This window comes from Grampus griseus, assembly GCF_964374135.1.
Source record: "Grampus griseus genome assembly, chromosome: 16".
In the NCBI taxonomy this organism is placed as follows: domain Eukaryota; kingdom Metazoa; phylum Chordata; class Mammalia; order Artiodactyla; family Delphinidae; genus Grampus; species Grampus griseus.
In genome coordinates this window covers 49,919,739-49,938,768 of record NC_139010.1, presented here as the reverse complement: position 1 = coordinate 49,938,768, position 19,030 = coordinate 49,919,739, and the positions used below count along the sequence as shown (strand labels likewise).

Below are 19,030 nucleotides of genomic sequence, written 5' to 3'. Positions count from 1 at the left end.
TACATTATTAACTAAAGTCCATAGTTTGCATTTGGGTTCACTTTTCGTGTTCTACAGTTCTGAGCTTTGACAAATGTATAATGTCATGTATCCACCATTATAGTATTCTTCAGAATAGAATGCAATTTTGAAAATGAATTTTTTTTTTTTTTTTCGGTACGCGGGCCTCTCACTGCTGTGGCCCCTCCCGTTGCGGAGCACAGGCTCCGGACGCGCAGGCTCAGCGGCCACAGCTCACGGGCCCAGCCGCTCCGCGGCACATGGGATCCGCCCGGACCGGGGCACGAACCCGCGTCCCCTGCATCGGCAGGCGGACTCTCAACCACTGTGCCACCAGGGAAGCCCGAAAATGAATCTTAATTATACCATCCCACCTAAATTTCTTTTTGCATGTTCTCCCCATTCTTTCTGAGTTACAAGTATACATCTTTTACAGAAGTTTTACATAGCTTCCCTCACATTGTACACACAATTTTAGAGTCCCCTTTTTGCTTTAGCATTGCATCATAAATGTTTTCCCATATTACAGTATTTTCTTCTTCTTTATAATTTTAAAGGATTGTCTATCATCCCATTTGTTTGACGTATCATAATTCTCTAGACATTTCCCAGTTGTTGAGCATTTAGGTTGTTTCGGTTTTACGTTATTCATAGCACAGCTATTATTTATTTTGCCAGTAGTGTTCAGCTTCTCTTAAATTGTTTTCTTAGGATAACTTCCCAGAACTGAGATTACTCTTCAAAGAATATGAATAACTTTCTAATCCTTGATCCGTTGCCCTGTGTTGCTTTCCAAAGGGCTGTTGCATAGCACTGCCTGTCTCAGAATTTTTCAACAGCACTGGGCAGCACAGACCGAGGACGGTCTCACACTGTCCACGTATGGGTAGATGGCTTTATAATCTTACATTGAAGACAATTTAACCTTGGGGACTATTCTAACAGAAAAAACTCTGAAGAGGCTAGGACTATAGTCAGCTTTCTAAGCTTTGGCTTTTTCACTTGTACAACCGATCCTATCATTTCGTGACACGTGTTTGTGTCCAATCAGTGAGTTATGACATTGTGTGTGTTTGTCCGCGGGCGCTGGTAGAATCACCAGTGCTAGTCCTATTGCAATTGCCGGAGTGCTAGGCGTCAAGCATGCCATAAACATGACTCACGTATGGCTGTTCAAGAAACTTTGATTTATGGCAACACAGTATAGGCAGAAGTGGAAGATCTTGTTGCCTAAAGGAGTCAGGCAGGTGTTGTACATGAGTGAAACGGCACAGGGATTGGACAGTACAGGAGGTCAGGGGCGGGCTGAAGGGGCTGTACAGGCGTTATCCAAAGGAAGGGTGTCATACTTGACTCCAACTGATGGCTACCAAGAAGGAATGCCAGACCAGTATCTTTAGCGCTCTCAGTTTTTCAAGACGACTTGGAAATCTGTGGTTTTAGATATCTTAGCTGGTACAGGCTGCTATAACGAAAATCTCACAGCCTGGGTGGCTTAAACAGACCTTTAGTTCTCATAGTTCTAGAGGCTGGGAAGTCCAAGATCAAGGAGCTGGCACATTCAGTGTCTGGTGGGAACCCACTGCCTGGTTCATAGATGCCATGCTTTTACTGTGACATCATACAGCAGAAGGGGCAAAGTAGCTCTCTGGGGTCTTTTATTTTTTTAATTTTTTCAACTTTGCATCCCTTGTTGTATTTCTAATATTTATCTATTTATCCATTCATTCATTCATGCTGTGCTGGGTCTTAGTTGCGGCACACAGGAGCCATTTTCTTGAGAAAGTCATGGTTTTAAAGTAAATTTTTCTTTATTAGACAGTTTGGTTTGTCCATGATTTACCAGGTGGTGCGTGGTCTGTGGTCACCAAACAATGCATGCTTAGTCATATTTGAAATGATGTTTTATTTATTTATTTATAAAGAGCAGATCTTTTTTTTTCTTTAATATTCATTTTATTTATGTATTTATTTGGCTGTGCTGGGTCTTAGTTGCAGCACGCAAACTCTTAGTTGCAGCATGCGGGATCTAATTCCCTGGCCAGGGATCAAACCTGGGCCCCCTGCATTGGGAGCACAGAGTCTTAGCCACTGGACCACCAGGGAAGTCCCTGATGTTTCGTTTAATCAATATTATTTAAAATTTCTTCTGGTGATCATTATAAAATTGTACCCCAAATTGGGTGATTGGCTCAATCCAGTGGAAAAATCACCTGTTAAAACTCTGATTTAGTCTCTTAAAAAATTCATCCCTAACTGTAATTAAGAAGCTTGATTGACATGCCGAAGTATACCGTAAGAAACACTTGATCTCACAGTTCTTGTGGGACCACATTCAGGCCGCGCTTAGCTGGGCCTGGCTGGCTTGGCTCAGGGTCTCACAAAGCTGCAATCAAAGTGTCAGCCAGAGTGTGTTCTCAACTGGAGGCTCAACTAGGGAAAAAGTCTGCTTCCAAGCTCACTTGGCATGTTGGCAGAATTCATTTCCTTCTGTTGTAGGACTGAGAGGTTTAGCTTTTTGCTGTCACTTTAGCTTTTGAGGCTGTCCTCAGCTCCTACTGGCTACCCATAGTTCCCTGCCACGTGGCCTTCTCCATGGCAGTGTGCAACACGGCAGCCTGCTTCTTCAAGGCCAGCAGGAGAGTGAGTCGACTAGCAAGGCTGAGTCTTAATCAGCATGACCTAATCATGGGAGTCATGTGTCATCACTTGTGCCATATTCTGGTTAGAAGCAAGTCACAGGTCCCACCCACACTCAATGGAAGGGATTACACAAGGACAAGAACAACAGGATGTGAGACCGTAGGGGTAGCTTAGAAACTGTCTACCACAAGGAGCTGTGTGTGTCTTGCTTATCACTGAATCCTCGGTGTCCAGAATAATGCCTAACACACATTAGATCCTCCATAAGTGTTGGTAGTTGAATGAACTAATGTTGCAGATATTACTTCTCTGAATCATGTGTTGCTTTTTTTTTCCCCCCAAGTCTATGGTTTACCTTTTGGTCTTATTTATTACGTTTTGGTATATAGACATGTTAAGTTTTAATTTAGACAAATCAACAAAATTTTCCCTTGGTTTGTTAACATTACTTTACATCTCAGGGAGTGCTTTTCCCATCCAGAGGTTAGATAATTATTTGCATATGTTTTCTCCTAGATTCTAAATGACTTCTTTTTTACATTTAACTCTGATCTATCTAGAAGGTTAAGAAATAAATGGAGGGACTTCCCTGGTGGCGCAGTGGTTGAGAGTCCACCTGCCAATGCAGGGGACATGGGTTCGAGCCCTGGTCCAGGAAGATCCCACATGCCATGGATCAACTAAGCCCATGCACCACAACTACTGAGCTTGCGCTCTAGAGCCCGCGAGCCACAACTACTGAGCCCATGCACCACAACTACTGAAGCCCACGTGCCCTGGAGCACATGCTCCACTGCAATGAGAAGCACACGCACCGCAACGAAGAGTAGCCCCCGCTCACCGCAACTAGAGAAAGCCCGCACACAGCAAAGAAGACCCAGTGCAGCCAAAAATAAATAAGTTTATTTTTTTAAAAAAGGAATTAAATGGAGAGTTGTAATGGGAGGTAGCAAATAATCCTTTTTTTCCCCATCCCTCTTTGCTTCCTTATTTAGTTGTATTGAATTATTATGTGATAGCTTCTGGGCTTTCTATTCTGTTTCACTTATTTTTCATTCTCTTCTTGCTTCAATTTTTTCCATCTAAGAATTATAGCATTCTTGGTCAGAAAGGCCAACGCACTTACTGTCAGAATCATTCAGTATAATAATTAAGACATAGCCTAAGCTGTTGTAACAGAAAGACTCCAGAATGGAGAGCCTCAAATAAAGCTGAGGCTTATTTAACTTTGGTGTAACAGTGAGGGGTGTGTGAAGTCGGGAGCTGGAGAGGCACCTCTTCCCCACAGAGTCGTTTGAGGACCCAGGCTCCTTCTGTCCTGTAGCTCTGCCAGCCCCTTGGGCGATGTCTGGGCCTGTGTGGTTGGAACTGTCTCATCCCCACATCCACATTCCAGTCTATGGGAAAGGAGGTGGCGGAAGTCTTAAGAAAGTGCCTTTGCCTTTGAGCTGAGGAACCCGCAGTGGCATGTAATATTTTGCTCATATCCCTTTAGTCTAGACTAAACCACGTTGCCACATCTACCTTCAAGGTATGGTATCCAAACTGTCATCATGGATTTGGCTAAAAGTTGAGAAGATCTGTTATTAAAAAAAGAAGAAGGGGGAGAGGTTCCAAGGACAACTAATGGTCTTTGCACTAGGCCAGTATTCACAGTTAACAAATAATCATATTTAACAGGAAAGTAATAATCATTTTTACCAAGTGAAAAAGTGTCTTTGGATATGGCAATAAAATACAACTATGTCCTGATTTTTGGTTTTAGATGGCCAGTAACCCATGTTCCAGGTAGCATTCTATACCAGTCTTGAATGCCAACAGGAAATCACTGGACAGCAGACCCTTCCAAGATCATAACTGGGCTGTTGGAGTAACTTGGAAAAGAAGAAAAAAGAACTGAAACCATGGCAAAAGTAAATAGAGCTCGGTCTACCTCCCCACCGGATGGAGGATGGGGTTGGATGATTGTGGCTGGCTGTTTCCTTGTTACCATCTGCACCCGGGCAGTAACCAGGTAGGTGGGACTTTCTTCTCGATTCATTATCAGATGACCTGGCTTGTCTTTTTTTCTAAGTCGGCTTCGTTCTAGTTCTGAACCTGTCATTGTGAAAATATATGTGTAAATATATGTTTCGTGCATGTGTGTGTGTTTCCTTTGACTGATCGGATATCTTTTTCTTTGCAAGGAATGTGATTTCCTGACACTTAAAAGTCCTGGGTAGTGGTCTCCTATAATCTCTGCCACATAAACCTGGAGTGTTAGGACATTTTTCAGCTAAATATTATGGCTCTGCCAGACATTTCTTTTCCTAAGCAGCTCATCTCACAAAGGACAAATATATAAGCTCAAAATAGTCCTTGAAAACATCTCGGCTCACCAGAATACTGAGCCGTTGGAAGCTTAAAGCCTAGAGTTTAAATTCTTTTGCTTCATTTTGCACTTGGCTGTGGTAGTGGAGGCTGATTTCTAGGTTGAAGGACAGAAAGAGCATAAATACAGGGATTCTCTCATCTCATTTGGTCGTGTTTCCTCTTTTCCTTTTACCCAAGGGCATAGCCTTGACTATACTTAAGTTAAACGTGTGTACACTGAGGTTCATTCATCTCATTTACATTTGGAATAAAGCCACACTTGAAATCTGCATGTGCTCGCTCTCTCCTCTAGAGGTGCCTTCATTCAAATTGAACTCTGTTGCTCTTCTCTGGCAACACTCCCTTGGCAGCCAAAGAAACTGATTTGCACTACATATCTTCACTTGATAGCATCATCAATAAAAGCATCGGGCTTCCCTGGTGGCGTAGTGGTTGAGAGTCCGCCAGCCGATGCAGGGGACGCGGGTTCGTGCCCCGGTCCGGGAAGATCCCACATGCCGCGGAGCGGCTGGGCCCGTGAGCCATGGCCGCTGAGCCTGCGCGTCCGGAGCCTGTGCTCCACGACGGGAGAGGCCACAACAGTTGAGAGGCCCGAGTACCACAAAAATAAAAAATAAAAATAAATAAAAGCATCGATGTACCCCCCATAACAAATAGATAATGCAGGAAAGAAGCAGGATGTTTGTTTTTGCTACAATAAGGATTCGTTGATTATGTGTCAAAATAAACTGTAGATTTGTTTAAAATAATATGATGGTTGAGTCTGATTTTTCTCCCATCTGGATTATGGATCTTATGTTCTGGGAGTGAGGAGGTCATAGAGTTAAAAGGCATCTCTTTCATCTTTGTTCTTACATGTGGAAGCTTTCATCATTCCCATGAGAGGAAAGTTCTGGAAGTGAGCTTAGTGCTTCTATAAGAAGGGCAGCTGGGAACCAGAAAAGAGGATTGTGGCTGGCAGCAAAGGCCTGTTTTCAGAGGTTCCTGGGAGAGGCTGAGAGGAGGATACCTGAGCACAATAGGCTCAGAGGAGAAAAGGGTGACACACCAGGAAGCAACCAAGAGAACTGGAGACAGACACGAGGAAAGCAGCCTGCACGGTGACTTGTCAGTTCAGAGGATCAGTGCCTATTGGGCAGTTAATTCTTTTTCCAGTTTTATGGAGAACTAATTGACATTCATCGCTATATAATTTTAAGGCATACAGCATGTTTTTTTTATTGAAGTATAGTTGATTTACAGTGTTGTGTTAGTTTCTGGTGTACAGCAAAGTGATTCAATTTTTTTATATGTGTGTGTGTGTGTGTGTATATATATATATATATATATATATATATATATATATATAACTGAATATATATATTCTTTTCCATTATGGTTTATTACAGAATATTGAATTTAGTTCCATGTGCTATACATTAGGACCTTGTTGTCTATCTATTTTATATATAATAGTTTGTAAGCATAATGATTTGATTTACATATACTATAGGTTCAGCTAACATCCGTCTTCTCATATAACTACAATAAAAAGGAAAGAAAAGAAAAAAGATAAAAACTTTTCTCTTCACGATGAGAACTCCTAGGATTTATTCTCTTAACAACTTTCCTATATATCATACATCATTGTTAGCTGTAGTCATCATATTGTTCATGACATCCCTAGTACTTATGTATCTTATAACTGGAAGTTTGTATTTTTTGACCACCTTCCTCCAATTCCCTTTCCCTCCCCACCCCCCGCCTTGGTAACCATAAGTCTGATCTCTTTTTATATGCGCTTGGTTGTTGCTTTAGATTCCACATATATTTAAGATTATACAGTATTTGTCTTTCTCTCTCTAACTTATTTCACTTAGCAGAATGCCTTCAAAGTCTGTTCATATTGTTGCAAATGGTAGGATTTCCTCGTTTTTTTCTGGCTGAATAATATTCCATTGTATATACATACCACACCTTCTTTATCCATTCATCCATCCATGTCTTGGCTATTAAAAATCGTGCTGCTATGAGCATGGGGGTGCAGATATCTTTTCTAGTTAGTGCTTTCATTGTCTTTGGATCTATTCCCAACAGTGGAATTTCTGGATCACATGGTAGTTCTATTTTTATCCCTACTGTTTTCTATGGTGGCTGTACCAATTTACAATCTCATCAACAGTGCACAAGGGTTCCCTTTTCTCTGCATCCATACCAGCATTTGTTATCTCTTATCTTTTTGATGATGACTATTTTAATACGTGTGAGGTAATAGCTCATTGTGGTTTTAACTTGCATTTCCCTAACAACTAGTGATGTTGAGCATCTTTTCATGTACCTGTTGGTCTTTAGTATATCTTCTTTGAAGAAATGTCTATTTAGGTCCTTTGCTCATTTTTTAAATTGGGTTATTTGTTTTTTTACTATTGAGTTGTGTGCATTCTTTGTATGTTTGGGATATTAACCCTTTATCAGATACGTGGTTTGCAAATATTTTTTCCCATTCTTATCACTTTGTTGATGGTTTCTTTTGCTGTGCAGAAGCTTTTTAGTTTGATGTAGTCCTGCTTGTTTATTTTTTATTTTGTCGCTTGTGTTTTAGGTGACATATCCAAAAAACCATTACCAAGACCCATGTTGAGGAACTTTATTCCTATGTTTTCTTCTAGTAGTTTCATAGTTTTGGGTCTTATATTTAATCCTTAAATCCATATCAAGGTAATTTTTGTGAGTGGTCTAAAATATGGGTCTAATTTTATTCTTTTACATGGGAATATCCAATTATCTCAGCACTATTTACTGAAGAGACTGTCTTTTCTCCATTGAATATTCTTGGCTCCCTTTTCAAACATTAGTTGACGCTTAGGTTTATTTCTGGGTTCTCAGTTCTGTTCCACTGGTTTATGTGTCTGTTTTTATGCCAGTACCAAACTGTTTTGATGAGTACAGCTTTATATTGTAGTTAGAAATCAGGAAGTGTGATACCTCTTTCTTAGGATTTCTTTGGCTATTTAGGGTCATTTGTGGTTCCATGTAAATTTTAAGAGTGTTTTATCTACGTCTGTAAAAAATGCCATTGGATTCTTGATAGGAATTGCATTGAATATATAGATGGCTTTTGATAGTGTTGACATTTTAATAATGTTGATTCTTCCAGTCTACAAACATGGGATATCTTTCCACTTATTTGTGTCTTCTTCAGTTTCTTTCACTGATGTCTTGTAGTTTTCAGCATAGAGATCTTTCATGCCCTTAGTTAAACTTACTGTATTTGAGGCTATTGTAAATGGGATCAATTTCTTTATTTCTTTTTTGGAAATTTTATTGTTAGTGTATACAAACACTACTGATTTTTTGTATGTTAGTTTTATATCCGGCAACTTACTGAGTTCATTGATTAGATCTAAGAGCCTTTTGGTTGTGTCTTTAGGATTTTCTATATATAAAATCATATCATCTGCAAATAGAGACAATTTTACTTCTTCCTTTCCAATTCTAATACCTTTTATTAATTTTTCTTGCCTGATTGCCAAGGCTAGGACTTCTAGGACTATGTTGAATAGGAGTGATGAGAGTGGCCACCCTTGTCTTGTTCCTCATTTTAGAAGAAAGCTTTCAGCCTTTTACCATTGCTCATGATATTAGCTGTGGGCTTGTGACTTATGGCTTTATTATGCTGAGATATGTTCCTTCCATGCCCAATTTGTTAAGAGTTTTTATCATAAATGGATGTTGAATTTTGTCAAATGCTTTTTCTGTGTCTATTGAGATGATCATACAATTCATTTCTTTCATTCTATTAATATGATGTGTCACATTGATTGATTTGTGTATGTTGAACCATCCTTGCATCCCAGGAATAAATTCCACTTGAACCTGGTGAATGATCCTCTTAATATGCTGCCAATTCAGTTTGCTAGTATTTTATTCAGAATTTTTGCATCTATACTCATCAGGAATATTGGCCTGTAGTTTTCTTTTCTAGTAATGTTCTTTTCTGGTTTTGGTATTAGGATAATGCTAGTCTCATAAAATGAGTTTGGGAGTGTTCCCTTCTCTTTGATTTAAATAATATGCTTAAAGGTTAAACCATACATCTGGAAGGTAAAAATTCAAACAATACAGAAACATATAAGATAAAGCCTTTTTCTCCTCACTTCCTGAATCCCTGTTTCACTGCCTAAAGTTAATCTCATAAATAGTTTCTTGAGATCTGTCCAGAAAATTTTTTAAAAACCTTATGTCCATATATAAAGCATGTTCTTTTCATTTACACCAATGGGATCATATTATACACACTGTTTTGAACTTTTTTTTTTGCTTAATAATATCTTTTGGAAATATTTCCATATCAGCACATATGGCTCTACCTCACTGAAAGGTAGGTGTTTAAAATTTCGCCATATGGATGTTTCCATAATTTATTTAAAACATTTTTATTGATGGACGTTTATATTGCTTGCTGGTTTTTGCTTTACAGACAATGCTACCATTTATAATCCAGGGCATTTAAAAATCATATTTCACTCTTACCTTGTAACTGATGATGCTTCCTTACACATAAAATTTATATAAGCTTAAAGTTGTGCAGGCTATTAAAGTAGTCGTTCTTATTTATTTACTCCCTCTGTTCGTTAATGTGCATTGCTTACATATTTTTTCTTCAAGACATCTTGTTACCAAACACAATATCTATGTTAAGAATCATATTTCAGGACTTTCCTGGTGGCACAGTGGTTAAGAATCCACCTGCCAGTGCAAGGGATACGGGTTCGAGCCCTGGTCCGGGATGATCCCATATGCCGCGGAGCCACTAAGCCCATGCGCCACAACTAGTGAGCCTTTGCTCTAGAGCCCATGAGCGACAACTACTGAGCCCACAGGCCACAACTACTGAAGCCCGTGCGCCTAGAGCCCGTGCTCCACAACAAGAGAAGCCACTGCAATGAGAAGCCCGTGCACCGCAATGAAGAGTAGCCCCTGCTCACTGCAACTAGAGAAAGCATACACGCAGCAACGAAGACCCAACACAGCCAAAAATAAAAAAATAAATAAATTTATATATTAAAAAAAGAAGCATATGTATGTGGTTATTAAATTTTACCTCTGACAAGCCTACTCACATGTGTGGGCAAGAATCTCAGGTGTTACTTCTGAATTTTACATACCTACAGTTTGATATGACTATTCAAATCAGTTGGAAAAAACCCATCAAACAGAAAACAAAATAACAGAACAAGGTAAAAAAGTCACAAGAAATAAACATAGTCCCACAAATGTTAAACCCCCCAAAACAATTTAGTGGAGAGAAGAGATTATGATTTACAACACCAAAATATCTTATTATCATTTGGGGTGCTTTCCTCTTAGTTGTCCTATGTTCTTCCACATTTCCAACTTCTGCATCTCTCTTTTACTAATTCTTTCTCTCAGCTTATAAGCTCAGATTCTTCACACCTCTACTGTACCGTATCTAGCCACATGCTCCTACATAGATGCCATCTGTTCTTCTTCCTTTCTCATTCACGTTCTTGAAGTTGCTACTCAACCATTTCACTTCTTTATCTTCCAGTGACTTCTCTAGCAACTCTCAGCCTGCCTTCCCTCCTAATTTCCTTCCTTTCGTACCTTGAACCTTGAACAATGTTTAATGAGCACCGCATACATGGAAGCTATGGTACTAGATATTTGGGATTCAATGCAAGATAAGACAGACATGGTCTTTGCTGTCACAGAGCAAGAGTCTAGTGGAAAATACAAACAAATGCAAAGAACATTGCCACACAGTGTGGTAAGGGTCCAGCATGTAGTGGAAATACTTAAGAAAGGTATCAAGCCCAGACTCAGGTAGTCAAGGAAGCCTTCCTGGAGGAGTTGACTATTATCTTGAGACTAAAAGAATGAGGGAGGCTTGCACCAGATGGGAAGAAAGGAGAGATGCTAAGAAGGACCAACTTATGCAGGGTCTCATAAGTCATGTTAAAAAGTTTGAAGTGAGCTTCCCTGGTGGCGCAGTGGTTGAGAGTTCGCCTGCCGATGCAGGGGACACGGGTTCGTGCCCCGGTCCGGGAAGATCCCACATGCTGTGGAGCAGCTGGGCCCGTGAGCCATGGCCGCTGGGCCTGCGCGTCTGGAGCCTGTGCTCCGCAACGGGAAAAAAAAAAGTTTGAAGCATCAGGATCTGATTTGTGTTCTAGTGAGGAGGACACTTGGACCATGGAGTGTAGAATATACTGAAGGCAGCCAAGTGTGAATTCAGGAAAATCAGTTAGGAGGGTTTTGGCTGCAGTCCAGGAGAGAAGTGTTGTCATGAATGATAAATGATAAAGGCAGTGGAGCTCCGTGGCAGCGTTTGAAAGATATGTATAAGGTAGGATAGCAGAATTTGATGGTTGATTAGATCAGTGGTCCTAAACAGGCTGACTTTGCCCTCCGGGGGCACCTTTGGCAGCGTCTGGAGACATTCTGAGCAGGGGCCAGTGATGCTGCTTAACATCCTGCAACGCACAGGACAGCCCCCAGGACAAAGAATTATCAGGTCCGAAATGTCAATAGTGCTTCGACTGAGAAACCCTGGGCTAAGGATAACTTAACTATTTTGATACTGAGGCTATATCCAAGAAATCATTATTCACTTAAATTGAAGGCCTAGTGGTTAGGAGAAAATAATAGACTTTTTGTACTAGTCTAGCAATCTTTAGGATGTTAAGAAACATCGTAGAGTTTCCTGTTATTGTTGTATCGAATTAAAACTAGTCTAAGTCTGTTGCAGTTAGCTCATGCTTTAGAAAAAGTTCTGCAATATTTTAATTAAAGTTAAATTTATACACTCAGCCGGGTAGTTTATGTTATCGTTCTCTGCATTTTCGTTGTGACTATGTTTCAGTACTCCAAACTCTGATATAATTATTAACCTAGCATCGGATCTACTATAGCACGTTGTCTGGTTTCTTAAATCAGTGAAAGGGGAAGGACAACTTTTGATGTCCCTTTGATAGATATCATCCCATACAGTGCTCAGTGTGGAGGACAAGAACGGGACTCTGGTGAATACGGAGGTGTGCCATCTGGAGGGCCTCAGCTGCAGGGTGAACATCAGCTGTCAGTGTCCGCAGGGTCCCCCTCACCTGCGCAGAGCTGCCTCTCGCGAGAGCTCGCCCCTCCAGCGGTGCCCATATCCAATGATTGACGGAGGGAGGTGCGTAAAGGCCCGCCCATTTCCCTGGGGATTGGCTGAGGCCTGTCAGGCCTATATCTGTTTGCCCAGCTCACTCTGCCTAATCCTGCCCACGAGGGTTGATCCCTCTCTGTACTCTGCACATCAAACTCTATCCCAGTACCTTCTGGGACTTAGAATTTAGCACCCTATACCAGGGGTCTCCAACCCCCGGGCTGCGGACACGAGCCCGCGGTCTGTTAGGAACAGGGCCGCACAGCACGAGGTGAGCAGGGCGAGAGTGAGCGAAGCTTCATCGGCAGCTCCCCATCGCCCGCATTGCCTCCTGAGCCATCCCCCACCTCACGCCACCCCGCCCCGCTTCGTGGAGAAATTGTCTTCACGAAACCGGTCCCTGGTCCCTGGTGCCGAGAAGGTTGGTGATCGCTGCCCTATACCGTCCCTTTTCTCTTTCCTATCACCAGGACTAGCAACATTATTACAGGGCCTGGTGCAAGATGAAAATGCAGGACCCCTTGTTCAAAAGGCAGGGAAAAAAGGGCCGGTAAACGTACTAAAATGGGAAGCTTTTCCTTTTTTCAGCGGTCTCGGTTTTTCACGGTGTTTTAAATTTACTATTTAGTGTTGTTCTGAGTAAAGAAAATGGAAATGTTAAATTAGTAGCACAAATCTGCCGTTCATCTTTATATTACCGGTAGCCCTACCTTTTACTTTCCTTCTGTGTCATCATTTTAAGCATTAAGTGATCAGCTAATCCAGAGAAGCAACACGAGTAAGAAAGGATCTGATAGGAATACTCGGCCCTTTGTCTTTCTTAAAACACCATTGCCTTCTTCTGCATTTGAAGCAAGTTTTCGTTTGAAAGGAAAGCATGGTCTTTCTCTCTCACTCCCCTGTGCACGTGCTCACTCAGTTGTAGGTGTAACACACTTACCTGGTACTCAGTCTGAGTCTTACTGGACTCCCACACAAGAGTCTACTGGAATTCTGTGTCCTGGGGCATCTCTAAGACTATGTGCAAATGGAAACGCACAGAATTGCAGACTGAAGAATCCGTAGCTCTCTGCTCACATGCATGCTTCATTGTCCCATTGGACTTCACTTACAATATGCAAATTCAAAGATAAAATTATTAGGAATTTTAAGACAGTGACAGCTGAGTTGAACCAAGTTTAATGCTTCTGAGTGCCAGATTCTGTGCGACTGTATAGGTTGTATGCCCATGAAGCTGGACCATCATAACACAGCAGTCCTGATTCTCTTCCCCCTTCTTTAACTTTTCCATCACTCACTTTTACATCCAGCAGCAACTGGAGAGGAAAGAGAGAGTAAAATAACAGGTTATTAGGGGCTGCTGAAGCATAATGAGTTGGAATGTGGTCCTATCCAAGGAGACAGATATCCTCCTATCTCATCTCCAAGCTGCAAGGCCTGATTTCTTTCCCTGCTATCACGGAGCTCTAAAAGCTTCCTGTCTTGAATTATCTGTGTGCGGTTCATTCCAAACTATTGCTTCTGGATCACTTATGTCTTGTTTTTCTTGAGTAATTAGCTATTTTTCAGCATAAAAATTTTTCTGTCTCTGTTTCTGTCTCTGTCTCTGTATATACACCCCCATACGTATGTATATACACACACACAGATAAATTTCTGATTGTATAAGAAATCAGGTTCGCTGTAAAATAATTCAAAATGCAGAATAAAGACAAAAAATCATTTATAACCTCACCATGCACATATAATGACCGGATACATTTTGGTTAATATGCTTTCAGTCTTTTTCTAGTTACATGAAGTACATTTTTATAAAAATAAGCCCTTACTATATGAGCTATTTTGTAACTTACTTTTTTACTTAGCATTATATTGTGAATTTATTTCCAAATCAATAAATACAAAGCAAATCATTTTTAATACCTAATAATATTTCATTTTATTGATGTGCTATAAGTTACTTAACCAGTCCCTTACTGACGGACATATATGCTGTTTACAATATTTGGCTATTATAAATAGTTCTCCGGAGTATATCCTTTTATGTGTATCTATTATTATTATCATCACCATCTGTTTATTAACTTTGCTTAAAACCTAGAAGTGAAATTGCTGGGTGATGTATAATACTTTATTGTCAAGTCTTAACTTGTATAACAACCTCTTAGAAGTTTCAGATGTTAGTGAAACAGTATGATGAGTAACAATCCATGTGTCTGACCTGTCATCTTTTCCGTAAGACCTTCCCTACAGCAGTGATCTTCGCAACCACTTGGTTTCAGCAGCCACTCTAGTGGGTGAACACTTGTTTCTTTTTTTCTTTAATTAATTAATTAATTTATTTTTGGCTGCGTTGGGTCTTCACTGCTGCGCGCAGGCTTTCTCTAGTTGCGGCGAGCAGGGGCTACTCTTGGTTGCAGTGCGTGGGCTTCTCACTGCGGTGGCTTCTCTTGTTGCAGAGCACGGGCTCTAGGCATGTGGGATTCAGTAGTTGCGGCACACGGGCTCAGTAGTTGTGGCTCAAGGGCTCTAGAGCACAGGCTCAGTAGTTGTGGCTCATGCGCTTAGTTGCTCCTCAGCGTGTGGGATCTTCTTGGACCAGGGATCGAACCCGTGTCCCGTGCATTGGCAGGTGGATTCTTAACCACTGTGCCACCAGGGAAGTCCTAAACACTTGTTCTCATCCCTTAGAACATCTCAATGGTTAGCTTCTGATTTCCCACTTATTACAGGCCAGCAACGTACCATTGAAAATCAATTAAAAGCCCTGGAGACTGGAACAGATGATTGAACCAAAACTTGAAACTCTCAATCGAATACATGTTCATTCTTTTTTTTTTTTTTGGTATAAAATGTTTGCACTTTTTTTTTTCAGATGTATTTCAATTTTTTTTGTGGACTTCCAGACATACTTCTCTCAGGATTATGCACAGACAGCCTGGATCCATTCCATTGTAGACTGTGTGACCATGCTCTGTGGTGAGTATCTCCAGGGATAGATAATTACTGGCTACCCTTGAACTATACATGACAGTGACCTTCCACTGCCTTTGATGACCAGTTTTTCTGAGTAGAAGGGCTATGATTAAAAATTGGCTAAAACCATCTAAAAAGAAAAGTACGATCCTGCATTTAGCCAAACTCCCCCAGATGTGCTTTTGCAGTTAACATTCTTGGCTGATGTCAGATGGACCAGGTAGTGAATACAGTCAATTGGACACATACCTATAGAGATAGGGAACTGGGCAATCACAGTACTTGTCCTGATTTTGGACGCAGTTAACCGTACAGTATATGCTTGCTTTCTTCTGAATGCTGTGGTCCCCTCATTCTCCAGTCACATAAACAGCCATTGGAAAGTACCATGAGCCGTTTCAATGTGATCTTCTTATATGAGTGCCAACAATGTGTGCATCACGTCTCAAGTCTTGTTTTCATTCTCATCCCTTCCCAGAGGGTTCAAAATTTGGCTCGTTTTTCATGCATCAATCTTCATTCTTAGGGAAGTATTGTAGAAGGATAGAAAGGTGCAATCATGAGATAAGCACATTCACTATGGCTGTAGTTTTCATCGAGAGCCACACAGGTGCTACGTACGGTGTACAGAGTGTTCTCAAGATTCATGGAATCTCTCATCGATCTAAGGAAAAACTAACCTTGAGAGTTTTCTTTTTAAAACTTTCCAACCAAAGTTATTAAATGAGTGCCATAGAAATTTTCTGCAATCGGGTCAAATCAAAATGATCTATTTGCAGACGAGACCCATGTAATCCTTTCGTTTAGGTGACTCCTGAGTATTTTAGAAAACTGTTATCTCTTCAGGCCATGTCTTAATGGCAAAAGAGAAATACTATATTATTTGGTATCATAAATAATGTCATCTATGCCATTCTAGGTACTGATGCATATTTATTTTTAGAAAAATGTACATAATCAGGAATTGGTTGATTTGTGCTGAAATGTATTTCCTTGGTTGGGAGGAATTTGAGTGCAATTCTAGGTTTCATGAGATGGCTAAGTAGACGCTACTGATAACGCAGGAAGGTCATAAGGGATCAAGAAATCATATTTTCAGGTTTTTTATTTTAACCAGTAAGATGATCACCTGGTTTTCAGGGTCAGATGATTAGGCACAGCCTTTGTGTGAGCATGCCAAGACAGCCGTGTTTATCTTTCATGGAGGATACAGGTGATTCATTTCTCTCACTGATATCTTTTGGAGAATATTTATAATCCCTCAAAGAGGAATAAATGGCCTTCAGTGACCACAGTGGTCACAATGACCATGTGAGGCATTGAGCTAAGAGCGGGGTCATGTTAGATGCAGAATATTTAAATTCTGCAGAATCACATCTGGGACACCCATTGGGGTCATATTTGTCCTATGACGAACAGGGAAGTGAACATTTTTCATTGAGTTTAGTATACATTTTGTCACTTTCCAATAGCCACAGCAGCATCAGTCTGAAGAATTAGATATATTTTCAGGAGATTTGCTCATTCCTATTCTCCAGAGGTTATATATGCAGCCAGCCACTATTCTAACTAGATGGGATATTAAGCTGACGACTGATTCTATCGTGTACATTTGTGTCACACCCAATTTTAACCTGATCGATATAAAAATTATACTCCACAGATACCTAGAGAATTGGCTCTTCTGATCTTGTTACTAGGAGTACTGGTGTCAGCATGAATTATTCTTCAGAAAGAAATTCACATACATTCCTCACCCATCATCTCTGCCATCAGTCTGAGAGACCCAAGGAGCCAGAATAACAGGGTGAAATAACCCTGCACTCGGTGTAAGGTTCCCTGAACTGTATAGTTCTTGGTGATCTTGGGTATGTCATATTCCCCTAAGCTTCAATTTCTGTTTGGCCTCTTCCAGCTTTAATTATTAGTCTATAAGCCTGGAAGTTGGCACAATTCTGACACATTGTTAAACCACAAATAGAGTGAGGCCAACCAAAATGTCATCATCTCATTTCCTAGATTTTCTGGACTTTGATTTCTCATCCACAGGGTTTCCAAAAGCCTGGAAACAGTGCCAGATTGTGAAATTTGTCTATGATCTCTCTGCCTGGCCTTTTCCTGCATAACACTGCTGGCCATGCCATGTTGCCCACTTTCCTTTTCTACCATTTACCTGTCATAATTATTGTTAATTGTGTATGATCAACACTATATGAAACATACAAGGCACATCGCTGTGCCAGTGACATGTAGTTTAAAGGAGCTGATTCACTGTTTAAAAAACACCACATAATCCTGGGATTATGGCTGTCATAGAATGGAGATGTGGAATGAGCTGTCAAACGCCAGTCAGGAGATGTGATCCTAATTCCAGCTTTGCTACTTATTCTCTGTGGGACCATGGACAAGTCACTTCCTCTCTCCTTGGTTTCCGAATCTGTAGAATGAGTGGGGCGGGCTCGAGGCTTTGAAGATGGATCGTTCTCTGCTCTGCCAACGCAGCACCCACAGCCTTTCCACAGTGCCCTCAAGGCCTTTGTGTTGAACCTATTTATTATTGTTTTTGAAGCTCCACTTGGGAGTGTTGTCAGTAACCATTTTTCCTGTCAAGTGGGAATCATGCTGGGTGGCTTGCTTGCATCTACTGGTCTCATCCTGGGCTCATTTGCCACCAGTCTGAAGCATCTCTACCTCACTCTGGGAGTTCTTACAGGTAAGGGCACTTCGTACCACCCTTCTCACCCCACCCTATCCAGGGGTTTTCAAGCCCACCGACAGATCAGTAATTCATAAAATATTCATTTTGTAAGATGCATAATTTATCTTAATGTCTGCCTACCTAGCAGTTAAACAAAAGGGCTAGAAATGCAATGGACTGTCATACTGTAGTGAAAATGTGTCACCACTTTAATTCAGCCACTTGACAACAGTGACTGCTGGCTTTCCCTTGGGCAGCCGTGTATGGCTGAGATTCTCCACTCAGAAGCAATGTGACATTAGCCAGAGCAACATAAATTTTCGGCAATGATCATTCTCCCAACATCTTTGCCAAGACATTGAAATACTGTCTGTGGTTGACCTGAGTTGCCCCTACTTTATAGCGAGTACCATTGTCCAATAAATGGGGTTTTACCATTTTAAAAAGAAAGCCCCTGTGAATATTCTTACATTGCACATTTTCTTTCGATGTTACGGAAGTATCTTTAGAAAAATGAAGCCCATAGAAAGAGAAGCAACTGATGTGCATTCCATAAATCACACTTACAGGGACTGCATAGGATCAAGGTGGGCTTGGTTGGTGGGACTAGAGTAACAGTTTTCTGCCCCATCACTTAGAGGGGAGGGTGACACTAACTCTTGTCTGGGCCACAGGGGTAGCATGATCAGGCCAATACAGGATATAATCTCGTAGTAAGGTTATAAATCTCGCTCTGTCAGCTAAAAACGGTATCTGTCCCCTGTCATCCAAAGGGCCTGACTGCTAGGGTGTCCCATCATCCCAGTTTACCAGGAACTATCCTGGTCTTGGTGCTGAAAGCCTCACATCTGGGAAACCCCTCAGTCCAGGCAAATTGGGATCATTGCTCACTCTGCTCTGTAGATGGAACAGGAGCTGAAGGTAGTTCTCCTTTTCCTTCCTTGACATTTAAATTCCAGGTTTAAAGCCCTTCAAGTTTTCTCGACTTAAAAGGAATAGAAATGGAAAATCTTGAAGAGGCGTTCTGCTGACTTTAAGGGATATTTTCAGGTGGCTACGTGTACATGCTACATTCGTGTATAAAACAATGTTTCCCAATATGTGAGATTACTCTGAGCTTTCACGGGGTCACAAATGCTATTTAGACCCAAATTCCAGTGTGGTCCAGGTTATCAGAGTTGTGTCTTCAG

The 19,030-nt window shown here is 41.0% G+C and overlaps 1 protein-coding gene across 1 annotated transcript in view; it reads left to right on the top strand.

Annotated features, from left to right (window-relative positions):
* Positions 1-19,030, top strand: part of SLC16A12 (solute carrier family 16 member 12) — a gene marked incomplete at its 3' end in the record, with an annotated part of 41,061 nt that overhangs the window by 15,237 nt on the left and 6,794 nt on the right. The window contains exons 2-4 of the mRNA XM_082672956.1: positions 4,409-4,657; positions 15,042-15,145; positions 17,712-17,855. Of these exons, the coding sequence (XP_082529082.1) occupies positions 4,548-4,657; positions 15,042-15,145; positions 17,712-17,855 (358 nt within the window). The 5' untranslated portion in view covers positions 4,409-4,547. The remainder of the gene's footprint in view (positions 1-4,408; positions 4,658-15,041; positions 15,146-17,711; positions 17,856-19,030) is intronic.